The following is a 16,299-nucleotide window of genomic DNA, read 5'->3' as shown; positions in this document are numbered from 1 at the left end:
TTTCACTGCAGCCATTTTCAAACCATTCGAAGTCAGAAATCCTGGACAACCTACAATAAATCGGCTGGAAAAGTGCACATCGCTCCCGAACTCCCTTCTGTCCCTCACCCCTAATAGGTGGTTCAAAGGAAAGATTCTGGTGATGCTCAAGCGGCAATGCATTCAATCCATATTGAGCACAACTGCTTCAGCCGGAAGCATCAGTTTCTCCCCTTAACTGTCCTGGGTCTCTTCTCCTTCTCTTTTCTCAGACAGAAAAAATCTATACATTTTCTCAGACACGAAAACAGTGCAAGCAGCAGTGGGAAACACTGGAGAGTTACAAGCAGAGCCCCTCCTGTAAAATTCCACGAGGAAGGGGATCCCATGGAGTACAGATGGAGTGAGGGATTTTGTATCCCATGAGCACCACTTCCTGCTTGCTCACATGATAATCATGCTTCCAGACTGGAGAGAAAAGGGAGATGAGAACACCCATGCTGGATAAGGCCAAAACCACGTAGTTCGGGATTCTCTTCACGGGATATGAATCCAACGGCACCCTCTTGCCCATGTTCCCCAGCAACTGGGGTACACAGGCCTGCAGCCATCTGGAACTAGCCAATAATAGCCTTCACAATCCGTTTTTGTTTAAACTGCCTGAAATACTGGGGTTTATTTGCCACTTATTCCTAATCTTTGCTCCATATTCTTTAACCAGCTCCAGATGACAAGAGAAGCTCTCTTCTTATTCTGCGGCAGTTAAATTTGCTTAGGGGTCTTTGGAGAGGAACTGTAACAACATCTAGTAAACAATGCCTACCACTTGTTTATCGACATTCTCAAAACATTCTGAAATAACTGTATCGGCTGAGACACATTTATGGAGGGCAGGTCTGCTGATAACAGCTATATGGGATGTCAACATTCAGAGGTCCTGTTCCCTCTGGATAACAGGAATTCCCTATTGAATTATTCAGAAGTCCCATATTTAAACAATTTTGTGGATCCCTACTGGTTGCTGTAGAAAGCTGAACCTGGAAGACACCACAAAAGCCAACGAAATGGTGTTTGCTAACAGGACCAAGAAGGCAAGCGGGAAGACAGGACGGCTGAGAGGGGAGAGCCTTCCCGAGTTCCCGTTTAGGGTCCTCTCAAATCCATCACCACATCACATTCCCTAACACAAGGCAGTGCTTGCTAAACACAGCTAGGGCTGAAGCTAATGCAATTTGGCAGCAGCATCAACAGCAAGTTTCATCGCCAAGGTCTGTGGCGCGGCGGCGGCGGTTTCCCCAGAGGAAGAAGAAAAGAGGAGGAGAGAATGCGAAGGAGGAGGAGAGGGTGACCCAGCCTCACCTCTTGTTCCGAGAGCCCATCAATAATTTCTGATACCTCGTGTTCGCTGCGTGCCGCAGACATGGAGAGGCCGCTGCCCCTCTGTCCTACCCTGCTGGGAAACGGCAGAGAAAGCGCTGAAAAATTTATGCTCCATTTTGCAGTTGGCATCGCACAATCCGACAATTACTGTGGCCGCTTGCGTGCGACGGAGTGCCACGCAGAGGGAGGCGAGGGCGACACCGGGCAGCGGGGGAACGTGCGTGTGCCCCCTAAGGGGGTGGCGCTTTCCCGAGGCTCTTGCCAAAGAGCTCGGAGAGCTCCCATGCACAGCAGAGGGGGGCTTGCTGTGACCTCCACCCCCCCCACCCCCCGGTCAATCCGTTTTCTGCGGAAACCGGTCTTGGGAATTCCACAGCATGGGGCAAAATCCAGGCTGCTCAAAGGGAGGCCACTGGGCATGCAGCCGCCTCGAGTTCCGCGACGGGAGAAAGGTGGGATAGAAAACTAAATAAACGAATAGGTCAAGGTATCTGTAGAGGCCGCCATATGCAGGATCTGCCAGAATGGGGCAGAGAGAGCCAGGCCTCCAAAACCCCAGAGTCTGCGGCCTCCCAGCACGGTGTTCGTGTGCTGGGCATTTCTGGAAGATAAGGCTGAGCCTGGCCTTGCGTGAGCTTTCCACTCGGGGGGCAGGAGCGAAAGGACACCCCGAGGACTGGCACTCCGCGCCACTCCAGCCGCACCTGAGCAGGCTCCGGGCTCGCCCCCTTCCAAACCTGCCTCCACCAACCTCTGCATGCGTTCCTGCAGCTCCCGGTGTTTCCGGATCTCTGGGAACTGCTTCTCATAATATTCGCGTACTTTGCTCTCCTTGGCTCGGCGTCGGGGGTTGTTTTCGATGCGCTCCACTTTCTTCTCCCAGGCTTCCATCAGCTGGTCATAGCGCTGACAGAATTTCTGTTCCTGAAGAGGCAGGATGGAGTTTGGGGGAGGAAGCAACAGCAGCAGAGAGAAAGAGACAGATCAAGAAGGGGTTTCTCGACAGCCAAATCCACAGCGAGGTCTCAGAGGAGGATTAATGTACGATTCTCAGGGCACATACACACGGCCAAAACTTGCCTGCAAGAGCACGTGTCTAGAAGAGCTGGGCAGGAGCTGAATTAGAGGACAACCATCTTGCCACATGCCCGTGCTGTGAAACGAAGGCTGCCTTATCATGTGGACAAGGTGCTAACGAAACGTGCGGGGAAAGAACAGACCCTCGGCACTAAGCGGCGGGCTGGGCATGTCTCTCACCTCAGACATGTACAAGCTGCGCATGAGGCATTCTGCACCAGATTCCACTCCTAACCCTAATCTAAAATAGATGCCTGAACTTATTTACTTTGGTTGAAGGACTTCCTTTGAGTCTGCAAGAAAAGGGAATGTAGGGTGCCATCTTGTGCATGTTTAGCAGAAAGAAAGCCTCCACAACTTCTCTACATTCCCCTGCAAGTTTTAGGATTTTTTTCCTGTTGTGCATCAAACTGCACCTTAATTAACTAATCCAGTGGATGCACAGTTGATCCCCCACAAAGTGATACTTCCAAACCGCTGAAGATGAGGAGGAGGGACCCGAGGTGTGCAAACAGGCTCTGGGTAAGCCAGAAGGTTATCAAGGGGGGGCCTTAAAGAGACGCATGCAAGCGTGTGCCTTCTCAGCCCCCCCCTTGTTCCAAGAGGATGTTAGGCATGTCCCCGAGGACACATGTGCTGTGTACAAGGCCTAGCAGACACAGTTAAAGCCCTGTGTACACAAACTGTCCCCAGGACCTCTCGACAGCCGACAAGGGTCCTGGGGGATGTCTTCTGTGAAGGCAAGGGTCCTGGGGATGTCAAGGCTTCTGTGAAGGCACAAAATGTCTTCAGCAGCAGAACAAATGCAGAAAACGTCTTCTGAAACATGAAAGCAGTTCAAACACGCACACACGAAACAGAAGGGGGACCACAGTCTGTCATTTCTTGACTAATTTCCTCAAAAACGCTGTAACATAAAAGAAGATATGCTTTACCACATGCAGACATGAGGAATTGTGGGAGTGTGACTCAGGAAGCAAGACGCGCTTGTGTGGGGACCCAGCCCACGGGCTGGAGGAAGGCACGTATTAAAAGCATCAGCATCCTGTGCTGACAAGCTTCCACGCCCCGAGGAAAGGCCGAAGGGTGAACAGGCATGGGGGCTGTTCAGTTCCCAGAGTAATCCTCTTTGGGTCCTGTGGAATCGGTTCTGGTTCGCTGGGTACCACAAAGAGGAACCAAGTCTTGTCGCTGAAGAAACGCACACAGAATTCTTCAACGAGAAGGGCCACCGCCATTTCCTGCCAGGCTCGGACCCCTGGTCCGTCTCACCCCTTTATTTCTGCAGTATCAAAGCACTGCTATTGCAGGATTAGCTATCAGCAGCCTGGGACAATCCCCAAGGCCTGTTCAGAAGTTTCTAGACACCAGTCAAGCTGCTCTTTTGCCATGCTTTCCTCTCCCCTGAATCGCTTGAAGCAGACATTTCTGAGGGACCTCTCTTCACCTGACGCTTTTCATAGTAACGCTTTTTTGTTACTTTACTATGGGAAAGGTCTGAGAACTCTGTTCCTAAGAGATTATTGTCCCCTTTACTTCTGTACAGATGAGGTGTCATTTGCAGATAATGAACTCCTCGGGGACTACGTTCCGCAGGTTATTTATGCCTTTATTGCTTGTAACATTTTCCTCACTTCTTCCACCAAATGGTGCTCAGTGCAGTCAACAACACAAATGTAACAGCATATAAAATACAGCAGTAATAAAATGCCAAGTGAAAAAATGTGAAAATAAGGCAGGGAAGACACTAATGCCATCAGTAAACACAGCCAGTGAAAACTAATTAAAACATATTTGCAGGGGAGTTTAGAAGGAAAAGGTCTGCCCACATGTTTGGCCACCAACATTAAGCCAGATTCTTTAAAAAAGATTTGGGCTTATTCCAACGTGTGAATCAGGCCAGTCATTTTGCCTCCAAAGTCCGTGCCAGTCAGGCCTGCCCTGACAGGAAGTCCCACAGCCTGGGGGCAGCCACGAAGAAGGCCCTTTCTTCTTGTCAAAAGAGCTTCAGATGTTGAGGCGAGAGACCAAAGCGCCTCTCCTGCAGATCTTAAAACCCCCGGCAGGCTCACTTCCAGCACAGCCTCATAGTGACTCCAGGACTCCAGAGGAAGCCGGACCCTGGTTCCCAGCGGCACCGCTTCACAGCCAGGCTGGCCTTTCCTAAGCCTGCTCCTTAGCTGCGCCCCGGGGCCCCAGACTCTGCCCGGAGCTGCTGCTGCTGCGGAGCTCCGTCATGGTCAGAGGCGGCTTTCTTACGGAGGGAGGCAGAGCAAGATGGGAAGAAGCAACCTCTCACGGCAGACCAGTGGGGTTCTCCATAAGCAAAGGACTATGGAATACAGAGCTGGCTCGTTCTTATTTTTATTTTCCCATCATTTTAATGTTTACTTGATTTTAACTGGGGTTTTAGTCTCTCCACTGTCAGATGCTGTGGTGTTTTGTTTGATTCTACGCGTTTTGTTGTAAGCTGTCCTGAGACGCTAATGGGGGACGGGGTAGAAAAGCTTTTAAAAGACGGACAAATTATTATCACGTTGCATGTATGTTTTGCCTTTTCCCCTCTTCCAAGGAACCCAGGGTGGTTTTACACAGCTCCGTTTTACCCTCACAGTAACAACCCTGTGAAACAAGGCAGGCTGGGAGTTACGAGCCCAAAGTTACCCAGGGAGCTTCGGGGCCGTGTGAGGACTAGAACGGCTCAGATCTCCTGGGACACAGCCTGGCATCCCAACCACCGTACGCGACATGCTGGCTCCCAGGATGGGGCAGAATGCAAAATGGGATTCCCCAAGCGCGCCTAAAATGCAGGGACCTAACATGAGTCCTGCTGGCTCAGAGTGGGGCCCATCCGGTCGAGCACTCTGCTCACCGAGGGGCGGACCAGCTGCCCACATGATCCCACAATCGGGGCATGAGTGCAACAGTACCCTCCCGCCCATGATCCCCAGCAACTGGCTGTGCATAGGCATATTACCTGTGCTACCAGTGGTACCACGTAGCCATCAGGACCAATGGCCACTGACACTGGAGGCATATCGCCAATGAATTTATGCAATCCCCTTTCAAAACTGCCCAATCTCGTGGTCACGACTAGTTCGTGTCAACGTGAATTCCATATTTTAACTATATGCTGTGTGCAAACGTCCTTCCTTTTAGCCGAACGTCCCACCAAACTGCTTCATGGGATGAGTCCAGTGGGCCCTACAGCAATGAGAGAGGCTGAGAGAGAGAGAGAGAGAGCGCGCGCACTCTCCCTGGGTCTCACGTCAGGTATGCACTGACACAGCTGCATTGTTCATTAAATTTTACAGGGCGTCCAGCTGTTGTTGTCCTCCACTCATAACCCTCCTGTGTTTCCCTGCTGCGTCTTTTGTTCTTCCTTTTACTACAGAAAATTCACACAGGAGAAAAAGAAGGAAGAGCTGCACAGAGGATGGCAGAGCACAGAGCCCTCTGCTTGGAATCATGTGGGCAGGCCTGCCCAATCTGAAAACGTAACCGGCACTACAGAGTGATATTTCTTCATCTGGGTTATACGAGTGACGCAGGCCATCGTTCTGTTTTGGGAAAAGGAACAGATCCTTTCGCACGGTGCAAAACAAGTCGCCCCTTTTCCTTTTAGCTACCGCCCAGTGGCTTCTGAGACGTCCCGGGCGAGATCTAAACCCAGACAAGAACAAAGCGCCGCTCGACTCCAGCTGCGTGTGATGCGAAGCCAGGAGAAGAAACAAAAAGGGGATTGAAGTTCGAGCTCCCAATTAATCTGGCTGAGGATTTGGTGACTTTAGATTCTGATTAGCTCAGCACCTCCGAACACGGAACCTCCATCTGGCAGGAAGACTGTTCCAGCAAAACAGCATCTTCTCTGCTCTGTTAATAAGCTGTTCTCTAAACTTTTCATCCTTTAGTGGGGTGGTATGAGGATCACTTCCAAGGAGCTTTAGGAGTGTCAGGGAGTAGACCAGACGTGAGGTATCCATCTGACAAAACACTCAACATACTAGCGTGATTCTGCCCCTCTCCAAATGGCATCCAAATTTAGGTCTGGAGGGTACAGAAGAGGCAGAAGCTGAAAAAGCCTGGAGTGGAACGAGCTGGGACCTGACCAACAAGAGCTCCCATCTTTGGCCACACCAAAGGCTGCACTTCTTGACAAGGGGCGAACAAAATGGCCTCAGGCACCGGGCAGAAAAAAGCATCTTATTTTACCCTTCCATGCTGGAAAGGAAATTTATAAGAACTCTGAAGCCAAGGATTGGTGTCCAAGCTTTGCTTTCTACCCGCCACTTTTCCAATCCGTTTCTCTTTTGTGTGCTGTCTTTGGATTGTAAACTTAAGCGCAGGACTTGTCTTATTATGAATTCCTGAAAGCCACTCTTTTTTCCCAGCCTCTTTTGGCTGAAAAGAGGGACTAAAAACACTACTAACAAACAAACACTCTGCAGTACAACCTTTTCATATGACAGGGCTGCAGCTATTTTTAAGCTGGCTATTTTGAAGACACAAACCCCTCTCACCTCTTTGCCCTCCCATTTCCCCTTCGTCTCTCAAGCCCTTTCCTTTGGGATGCTCATTACAGCTCGGAACGGGTCTTTGCAACAGCTTTCCTCTTCTCCACTCCCTGGGGCTCGGTGCTGTGCTACAGTTCCAACGTATTTCTCTCCTAGGCACCCTGTACCCACCCACCACATCATCCCATCGATTCCTGGAGGTGCTGAAGCAGCATCCTCTAGAGTTTAAGCTTTGACAGCAGGGCCGATGGTCAGGAATGCAGGGAGTTTAGGTGCAAAACATCTGGAGGTCTATTTCATGTCCACCTCTGGAGGAGACAGCTCTGAGCCCAGTGGCCCTGATCTGAAATGAGTCAAGTGCCCACATCCCTCCGCTGGGTCTCTGTGTGTGCACGGTGAGTGAGCCAAGAGCTCCACCCCAAGCTTTAAAAAGGGAAGCCCACAGAAGAGAACAAGAGTGCTACTTACCCACTGCTTACGGGCATGATTTCTCCTCTTGAAATACAAGATCAGCTTCTTTCGCATCGCCTGATTTCTGTGGAGGAAGCAGAGAGGGAGATGTGAGGTTTTATAGAAACCTGGACACGGCCTTCTTTCACGGGCACCTATACTCCATTTCAATGTCAGTTTTCAAAGCTGACCTTGAACTGCTTTCTGAGCACTGGGGGCGCTTTCTGCTTGGGCTTCACTAACATTGAGCCTCAGCTCACAAGGCGATTTTTCATCGTGAATGCGCTCCGTGCCATGAGCTTCCACAACCAAATATTGTTTTTTCCCTATGTTTTTAATTGCAGCCAGTGTGGGCCGGGGATCTTATTAATGTTATATCTTATTTTATGTTGTAAGCCGTCCTGAAGCTTTCTGCAAATTAGGACGGCATAGCAACATTTTAAATAAATAAATAAATAAATAAATAAATAAATAAATAAATAAATAAATGTGGAAAGAAGGGAACTGGGTAAACCGGCACTGCCAAATGTCACTTTCGTGACTGTGGCAGCAAGTCAGGACCCAGGCCAAGTGTTCGGACAGCTGCAGCTGGCTACTGCACCATGCAATCGCACAGGTGCTAATTCACAAAGAGAATCCTCTAGAAATACCTCGCCCCCCCCCCAAAAAAGACTATTCATAATTAATAAATATTCATATGGAGAAAAAAACCAGGCCCTTTGGGACTGTTAAGAAGATATTCCACAACACCCTCAACAGAAGAAAGGGGAAAGCGGCAGATAAGTATTTTTCTTGAACAGGGAATTTGGAAAGATAGCTATGCTCCATTCCTGGAATCCTGGCAAAGGTAGCTTTTCTGCAGGTAGTGGAACTGAGATTTGCCAATGGGTTTCTCAGGGACAATGATTCGCAGAAATTTGCTGAGGATTCCAAAGCAGACCAAAATAAAGTTGACGCATGTTTGCAGTGTAGACATTTCCATGCACGTGGGAAAAGGCAGAGCCACAGGTCTGCTTCCGTGCCTGCTGCTGCGTCAGCTGCTACACAAGCTCAAAGCTCCGTCTGCTCCAGGCTTCCTCTCCAACTGGCCGATTCAGGGCCAGACCAGAAAAGGGACGTTCCAGAACGCTCTGAATGGAGTTCGCTGCAGGAAGTGACCTGGCTGGATTTCCTCGGGAAGGAAGCAACCCCTCACTTTATTTTAGACCCTTGTATAAAGTAATAGTGAAGGCCTGGAAGTGATCTTCTCCTCCTTTTGGGAACTAGCTGCTTGAGGTGACAAGCTAATGCTGATTTCATGAACAATGACCAAGCGGAGCTCCAGAGAGCTCAATTTTCTCCAGTCTGGCTATAAAGGCTTTGATGTAAAAATAGAACTCCATTTTCCAAGGTAGCACTTGGCTGGTAGCAGCCTCCTCTTCCTTTCAAATGGAAATCGGCTGCTAACCCCATGAATTAGAAGCGCCAGCCCGCACTGCATAGGCATGCCATAGGTAGAAAGAGAGCAACAGCCCTCCGCGGTTAGTCCAATTATGCCCAGCCGGAACATCAGTGAAGAAGACGCGTGCTGAATTGGCAGACCTGGGTTACCCTGACCCTTCGCAACAGACCAGACCGTTTTGAGAGTTAAAACAAAGACCACACACCATCCTCCAGTACTGCTCAAAATAACATTTGCCCGTGTACCTGCGACAAATACCAGACTGATTCATGAGACAAGCGGAGGACTGGCTTTAGATGGCACAGCCTGTTTGGATGCGTCCTTTTTTGAAGAGGCAGCCAGCCCAAGTCTGGTTTAAAGTCAACTATAGGAAGGGAAAGGAGGCAGTGCCTGAGCTTGCCCATCCATGGCTAACACCCAAGTGAGCACGTTATGGTTACCTTTTCTACTGTATTTCTGTCTGAACTACAGAGATTACTTGTAAATTTGCACCATGCAAATCGGTGTCCTCTCTGGGGGATTTCCCCCGTTTTGCATGGGGAAAAGTCTAGCCTTCAGCCCATCTGATCCAGCACTGCATTCCACGCAGATGAGAAACCCACAAGCAGGATTTAAGGGCAAAGGTTTCTCCTACAATTGATCCTCACCTCTGATTCTGGAGGGAATAAACAGATACCGAAACAAGGAGCAAATCCTAAGAATAGCTTCATCCACCATCGATTTTCCAAATCCCCATGAACTACAAATAGGAACCGGGCTGCTTGACTGATTAAAATGTTTTCCATTAACACAAAGTTGTGCCCTCTAGATGTCCTGGACTACAATCCCCACCACTGTGTGAAAACTGCAGTGATGGGAGTTGTACTCCAAACTATGGAGGACATCAAGTCAGGGAATGTGCCTGCATCCCATGCAAGAGAGCAGCTGGCTGCAAGGAGCAGTTTTTTCCATTTTGTCATTGCCGGGGAGTGTGGACAAACCATCTGGGAATTCTCTTCCGTGAATGCTAAAGAAAACACACGGGAACAGCACAACAGCGCAAGAAGCACTGCCTCCTACAGCACAGGCCCCTGCGGTTAAAACATGCTGCCATTTGGAAGTGGCTCTGAAAGTGGGGAAAGGGGAACAACAGAAACCTTCCAAGAGACTTGCCTCCTCCTTTCTGCTGGGCTAATCAATTGCCATCTTTTCCAAGAGCAGACTCGCAAGGACTCGGGAAAGCTGCCTAAATCGGATGAGCCATGGAAGCTCCCAGCTCTCCGAGCCTCCCAGCTCCTATAGGATGCAAAACAGCAGCCAAACTGATAAACATCTCAGGTTTTGCTTTTTGCTGGGCCTTGAGGAGATTAACTGGGAAGGGCTGGGATGCCTGGACGACTCTTTGCCTCAGGAAAGCGAGCGAAGGGCTTGGAAACCAGCAGTGTGGGTGCCGCGGCCGGTGCCATCCTGATTTCTTGCATCCTACCCTCCCAGCCTGGTCTTCAAAACCCTGCGGAGCTCACACGCCTCCTCTTCGAACGGTCCGTGTGATCTTGGCGCGTCAGCCTGCTTCACAGCCAGTCCTCGCTACGTGCTGCTGCGGTTACTTAGAAACCATTTGCAGGGAGGTAAAGCCGGGCCACGTATCGGAGGAAGCACATGTCGTGTTCCCGGGAGCATAGCAGAGTAGCAAACAGGGCTGCAAGAATTGTACAGCCGAGCCTGCATACGGTGGGAAACGCTCTCGCACACACACAAGCCCCAGCGGGAGAGGCACACGGCGCTTGCAAACAGCACTTTAGAAAGGTCAGACCCGCAACACGCCTTCACCTCCCTGGCAGCAAACATCCAACTGTTTGCATCGATTAAAAGGGAGGGAAAGCCACGGATGGCAGAAGCATCAGGAAGCCTCGGAGGGAAGCAGAGTTGAGCAATCAGGGACTTACCTTCGTAAACAAGGAGAGGGTGTGTTTTTTGCCCCTAATGAGCTCTTCAAAAAGCAAAGCAATGCAACCAAAATCATGGACCGGACCGCAGGGATACGCACACGATGCAGGCGCCTCGCCTCGCCGTGTGGGAAGTTATCTGCATGGAGGGCGCTGGCTTTAAGTGCTCCGCTGGAAGGCCACCAACGGCAGCGCCACAACCAAAACGGGCCAAGCCACACTGCAGACGATCCACACAACATCCGAGTTATTCGCGCTGTCTGTTTACTCCTCCTCTCTACCTATCCTTTGCCATTGCCTAAGGTGGGTTGCTACAGCCTGAGCAAACCCAGACCTGGACAGCGGGAGGCACCAAGGCCAGGAACGACCGGCCAAGTGTCTGGGTGCCAGCAGGGGGCCTCCCGCCAGAGCCCCCTAGAGTCGCTCTTGGGGGGCAAACCCTGGTGGCAGTAAGAGGCAACGGCAGGAGACAAGCACGAAGTGGCAGCAATTAGAGAAGCGGGGCAAGGAGCCGTAGCAAGAAGGACAAGGGTGGCAAGAAGACGGGCTTGCTGAGGGAAGGAGCCCACTGCGGGTGCCGGGCCCAAACGTGCTCCAAACCCTGGACCGTTTCAGAAGTGTTGGAAGATTCCAAGGAGACTTGAGCACCCCCGCTTAGGCGAATGGTTCCTCCTTAAGTCTCTCCAGGCATGTTTCCGGAGTTCCTGGAGGAAGGAGCCAGAAAAAAAAGTTGGCAACTGAATTCTCTGGCCCACGTCCACCGAAGTATCTCTGGCCTGCCTCCAGCGGGTTAACAGCTTGAAGTATATTGTATAAATGTATGCCTTGCGTGGATTAAAAACCAAAAGGCAAAAGGGAGTGGTGGGCGGAGGGAAGAGAGAGATAAAAGCAGCCGAGATACAAGAGAGGCCCAGCTTTCCTGAGAAGAAGCCAGAGCCAAAAGAGAGACAAAAGCGAGTCTGTTCGGTGGTCGAAAACTTTATCACAGGTATTGCATTACACAGGAAGCCTTCTGATTAATCCAAATGCCAGGATCAACAATGACAGAGCGCTTGGCAAGGCACAAGAGGAAAAGGGAACCAAGGGCAGCCGGTGGATCAGGTGGTAGAGCTGAAACAGGAGCCAAGGGGTGGAGAAGAACAGCGGCCTGCCTGCCTTCGCCCGCTCAGCCAGGTGACTCCGGGAAGAGACCTCTGCAGGCAATTCGGCGTGAGCGGGGCAAATCGCCACGCACACCGACACAACACGCAACACCACGGTCCGTGTTCTGGCTCCAAGTTCTGGCTTTTCCAGGCTACTCCCCTCCAGCCCTCCCCAACCTGACACTGCCCAAACGGCTCGGGCTTCAGCACCGAACATCCTCATGCTGGGAGTTACAGCCCCAGCCCTCGGGAGGACGTGAAGCCGAGGAAGACGGCTGCCTTCCAGCTTCCCATCTCCCCTCCAAGAGTCAGCCGGAATTCCATGCTCGATCCTGCCCGGGCTGTCCGAGGGGAGGGCGCCTCCGTCTCCTCTGCCCCGCAACTCTCTGCACTTCTGCAAGCGCTGTGGAGCCGCACTGAGCTCCTCAAAGCAAAGCTTTAATAATTGGAAATGATAGAATGCCTTCCTTTGACGTGCCATTCTGGCCAGCGCAAATTCATTCAGGTCTTTTTAGGGGAAGAACACTTAGAACGGCAGCCCAAGGTGAGGCCGCACAAGACTGCCAGGGAGCCCATGGCCTGCACCCAGCAGAGCTGCGTTCCAACCAGCATGTCTGGCTAAGGAACTGCAGGTAACAGGTCAGGACCTCCCCACTCAGAACAAGGCAGACCTGGACTGGCTGGCCCGGAGTTGTGACGTCGCACGAAGCAGCTTTGTGATGATCCAAGACACAGTTGTGGCCCTTTAAACTGTGCTGCACTTTGGTCTCCCGAGGAGCTGGGTGTGATTGAGAAGCATCTGAAACCGCAGATGCCAAAATGAACTGGGGCATGAAATTAATTTGAACTGGATGCTGTTAAAAGGCACCAACATTAAATATCCAGGCCTTGGTATGGGGATCAAAAGGTCATAATGTGCAGGAGGAGCAAGGGGGGGGGGGAACCAACCCTACAGGGGCAAACATTAAGGCTGAGATTTCAAAATCAGACCAACCATCACATCCCATATCCAGGATAAATAGGAAGCAGGATTTCCAGCTCCTTCTGCAGTTTTAAAATGTACGGCACCCTTTCCACAAGCTAATTTTGCAGAGCAGCCGAGCGACAGAGCTGTAACATCAGGAAGTCTGTGGTTCAAAACATCCCACTGTCATGAACACCTTTCTTGCCCCTTAGGTAAGCCAGAACCTCTGACCAAGGATGGCTATTAGCCTAACACTGACCTACCTTACAGGGGTGGTGTGCAAACTGACATTTTATTTTATTTGTCCCAATGTTTATCCTTATATTTAAGGTTAGGATAAAACTCACCGAACAGCTTAGAAATAAAAATATACAGATCAGTGTGCAGAATTGCTTAACCAGACATATTAAGCAGTTCAAGAGCACTTCTGATAGAGCGAGGGTGCAGATCTCGCACTCACAGCCCCACCCTGCAGATGTCCATCTGCATCATGAGAGAGGCATTCCCTGGCCTGGACATGGAGCAGAATGCTTTTCCCAAAATAAGGAAGAACACAAGAGCGGCCCTGCTGGATCAGGCCAAAAGCCCACCGAGTCCACAAATACCCCTTGCCAGTTAGAGGCTGCTGCTTTCATGAGCATTTTTTAACGGGCCTTCTCGGGAGAGTTTTATTAGCTGCTCAAAAAATTGCTACCTATTGTTTTATTTGTTTGCTTTACTGATGTTTCTGGGCTGTGCATTAGGCTTTCTAATTGCTGTTCCCTGCTTTGGGAATTATGGCTTTGAAAGGTCGGTTATAAATTATCTACAAACAAACACAGTAATAAAAAGTACTGTTAAAACCACAAGCAGGGTTTGTGACACTTAGCAACGGGCTAAAGATGCAAGTGTCTAGGTATTCTTTTTGTTATTCTTTAGAAGAACAAGTTCCTAGTCCTTATATTCTTTGAAAGTTGGCTATTTCATGTATAAACCGGCGGATGCCCTCGGAACAGCTTACAACCATTTAAAAAGAATTTAAACAATGAAATAGTGGTGGAGAAAAGCTTGAGAAAGTTCGGGGAGTGGAAGCTCAAAGCCAAAGATGGGCAGGCAGAGTGCAGGGACTGGCTAGGATTTCTCGCGTCCCCGGCACGTGAAGCAAGCTTTTGATACCATTTGTCAGTCTGTCTACACAGCCTTTGCTTCCCTCTGGGTTGCTGCACCAAGTTTCAGCCACAGGGCCACGAGCGCGAATGCAGCCGTCGGTTCTGATTTGATCTCGGCATACACTGGCTTGGGATGACAACCTCCAGGCAGCATGACAAACCTGGGAGAAACTCCAGCTCCACTGCGGCTCTTCCTAGGGGTTCCTCTCTTGCTGCTTCACGGCGGCTTTCGCAGGGCAGCGGTGCTCCTCCAAAGAGAGGCCTACGGGTCATTGTTTCCTCTGTGTGTGTGTTCTCAAATGCCAAGACAGCTACTCCCAGCTGAGAAGAGCCATACTGAAGCTGTCAGAGAAGGGAAACCTCTAGGAAGCACACCAGGACTGCCACGTAGGACAGGGAATCAACCTAGTATTCTGCCTCCGATGGCTGCCAGCACGCAATGTCCAGGGGATCTGTGGGACCTTTGCAAGTCGGTCCTGGAACAGTTGGGGGGGGGGGGAGCTACAGTTCTTGTCAGTGGGGCAGCATTCCCCGAACTTCACTGATTTAAAGAGCTGGCGTTTACAGTGAGCAAAGAACAGCATGCAAGAACAGGGCCCCCACCCCGAGACCACCTCCATCTGCTCAGATGGGTCCACTTTCTACAAAGCGGCCACTATTCCAGAGCAGGGATCCGCACAATGAGCCAGCACGCAGCCTTCTCCAAGGCCAGTTAAATCTGCCATTCACTTGCCTGCCTTCGCACCAACTAAAGATTCCAGCTGCATCCAAGCCACATGGCAAAATTAAATCAGGCAATCCTGGCCGTGCATGAGAGCAGGATGGAAAGGAGAACAGTCCAGCCCAATGAATCATGCAGAGACACGTCGGCAACTCCCTGTGCAAATGACAGGTGCTTTGAGGTTCCGGGAGCATCTACGTATAATTAATTTGTCACAGTTTGAGAATTCCTGAGCTTGAGATACATACATTGCAAACATTATTTTTTAAAAATACACCCTTTCTACAGACCTGACAACCTTTCATAAATACCTACGCTGGAAAGTCATACATCAGAAGTGGGCAAAGGTTTTCAAATATTTCTACAGAGATGGCAGGATGAGGTTTGTGAACTAGGGTATTTTGGGTTGTTGACAAACAATGAAAAATCCCTGCAAAGGGTAAGCAGCACATCAGGCAGGACCAATTGAGAACTTTCAGCAGTGAGTAAGACTGAGATTCGGGTGTTATTCGTACTCAGCCATGAAGTTACCTGGGTGACTATGGCCCTCGCCCACCCTCTGCCTAACCTACTTTGCAGGGTTACTGTGAGGACAGAAATGCCAAGGAGGAGGGCAGAGCCTTGGGTTCTTGGCAAGAGGAAACAAGCAGGGTAGGAAAGTAGCAGTGCATTAATGAATACACAACACTGTCCCACGGATGTGCTCGGTTTTTGTTAAAACGGCAAGGCTAGCCATATGTAAGGGAGTACGCCAATGCACAGCTGCCAGAGAGGTTCCAGCTGGCCCGGAGCCACCCAGGGAAAGCTCTGGCATCGACAAGCAGTGCTGGAACAGACCCTGGCTGAAGCCCACAGGGGCCGTTGCCAGTCATATGAAGATCCCTGGCCTGACTCAGTAGAAAGCAGATGCTCAGCCCAGAGTCCTCCTCTGATGTGTCAGCACTGACTCAAGGAGAAATGCAGGAAGACCGAGAGGCCTGCAAGCAGCAACCGAAAGTGTCTGCATACGGAACAGGTCAATGTGGTGCTCAAGAGGGCTAGAGGACCAGATGGGGAACAAGGTGCGGAGCCCTTCTCGGCTGGGAGCTTTTCTGAATAGGCTCGGGCAAGTATCGGTAGATCAAAGCAACCACGAATCAGCACCTTTCCTGCAGCCAAGTCTCTTCCCCATACCTGGCCAGCCAGGGCAAATGAACTCGGGTTGTCTGCATGGCCCAACTTCCGACACAGCTGGCTGTAAAGAATCAGCCTATGGCGGCCCCTGACAATCTGCGATGCCCTCCAGAGGGTCTCAAGATCCCTAACAACTGGCCATGTTGGCTGGGGTTGATGGGCCCTGAAGTGCATAACAGGTAGAAGGCAGCAGGTTCAGGAAAGCTGCCGTAATAGCCAAGAAGTGTTGCTTCTGTGCAAAAAAGGGAGGGCAGCGTCTGGGCCAGGCCAGAATCCCTGTCCGGAGTGGCGAGGAGGAGGCCTCTGATGAAGGCTTCCCTTTTTCCACTCCGCCGGCTGTGCCACCCCATGTAATGCTGATGCAGTGGCCAGCTGTGACAGCCAC

The 16,299-nt window shown here is 50.7% G+C and overlaps 1 protein-coding gene across 3 annotated transcripts in view; it reads right to left on the bottom strand.

Moving 5' to 3' along the window:
* Positions 1 to 16,299, bottom strand: part of NCOR2 (nuclear receptor corepressor 2) — a 268,387-nt gene that overhangs the window by 117,374 nt on the left and 134,714 nt on the right. For 2 of the 3 annotated variants that reach the window (XM_044440471.1, XM_044440472.1), the window contains 3 exons: positions 7,419 to 7,485; positions 2,111 to 2,283; positions 1,339 to 1,432 (listed from right to left, as the gene is read on the bottom strand). In XM_044440471.1, the coding sequence (XP_044296406.1) occupies positions 1,339 to 1,432; positions 2,111 to 2,283; positions 7,419 to 7,485 (334 nt within the window). The remainder of the gene's footprint in view (positions 1 to 1,338; positions 1,433 to 2,110; positions 2,284 to 7,418; positions 7,486 to 16,299) is intronic. The other variant, XM_044440470.1, reaches the window with a different exon arrangement.

This window comes from Varanus komodoensis, unplaced genomic scaffold (assembly GCF_004798865.1).
Source record: "Varanus komodoensis strain SLA01 unplaced genomic scaffold, ASM479886v1 scaffold38, whole genome shotgun sequence".
Taxonomy (NCBI): domain Eukaryota; kingdom Metazoa; phylum Chordata; class Lepidosauria; order Squamata; family Varanidae; genus Varanus; species Varanus komodoensis.
Note: the sequence above shows the minus strand (reverse complement) of the source record. Positions and strands in the feature narration are given on the sequence as shown.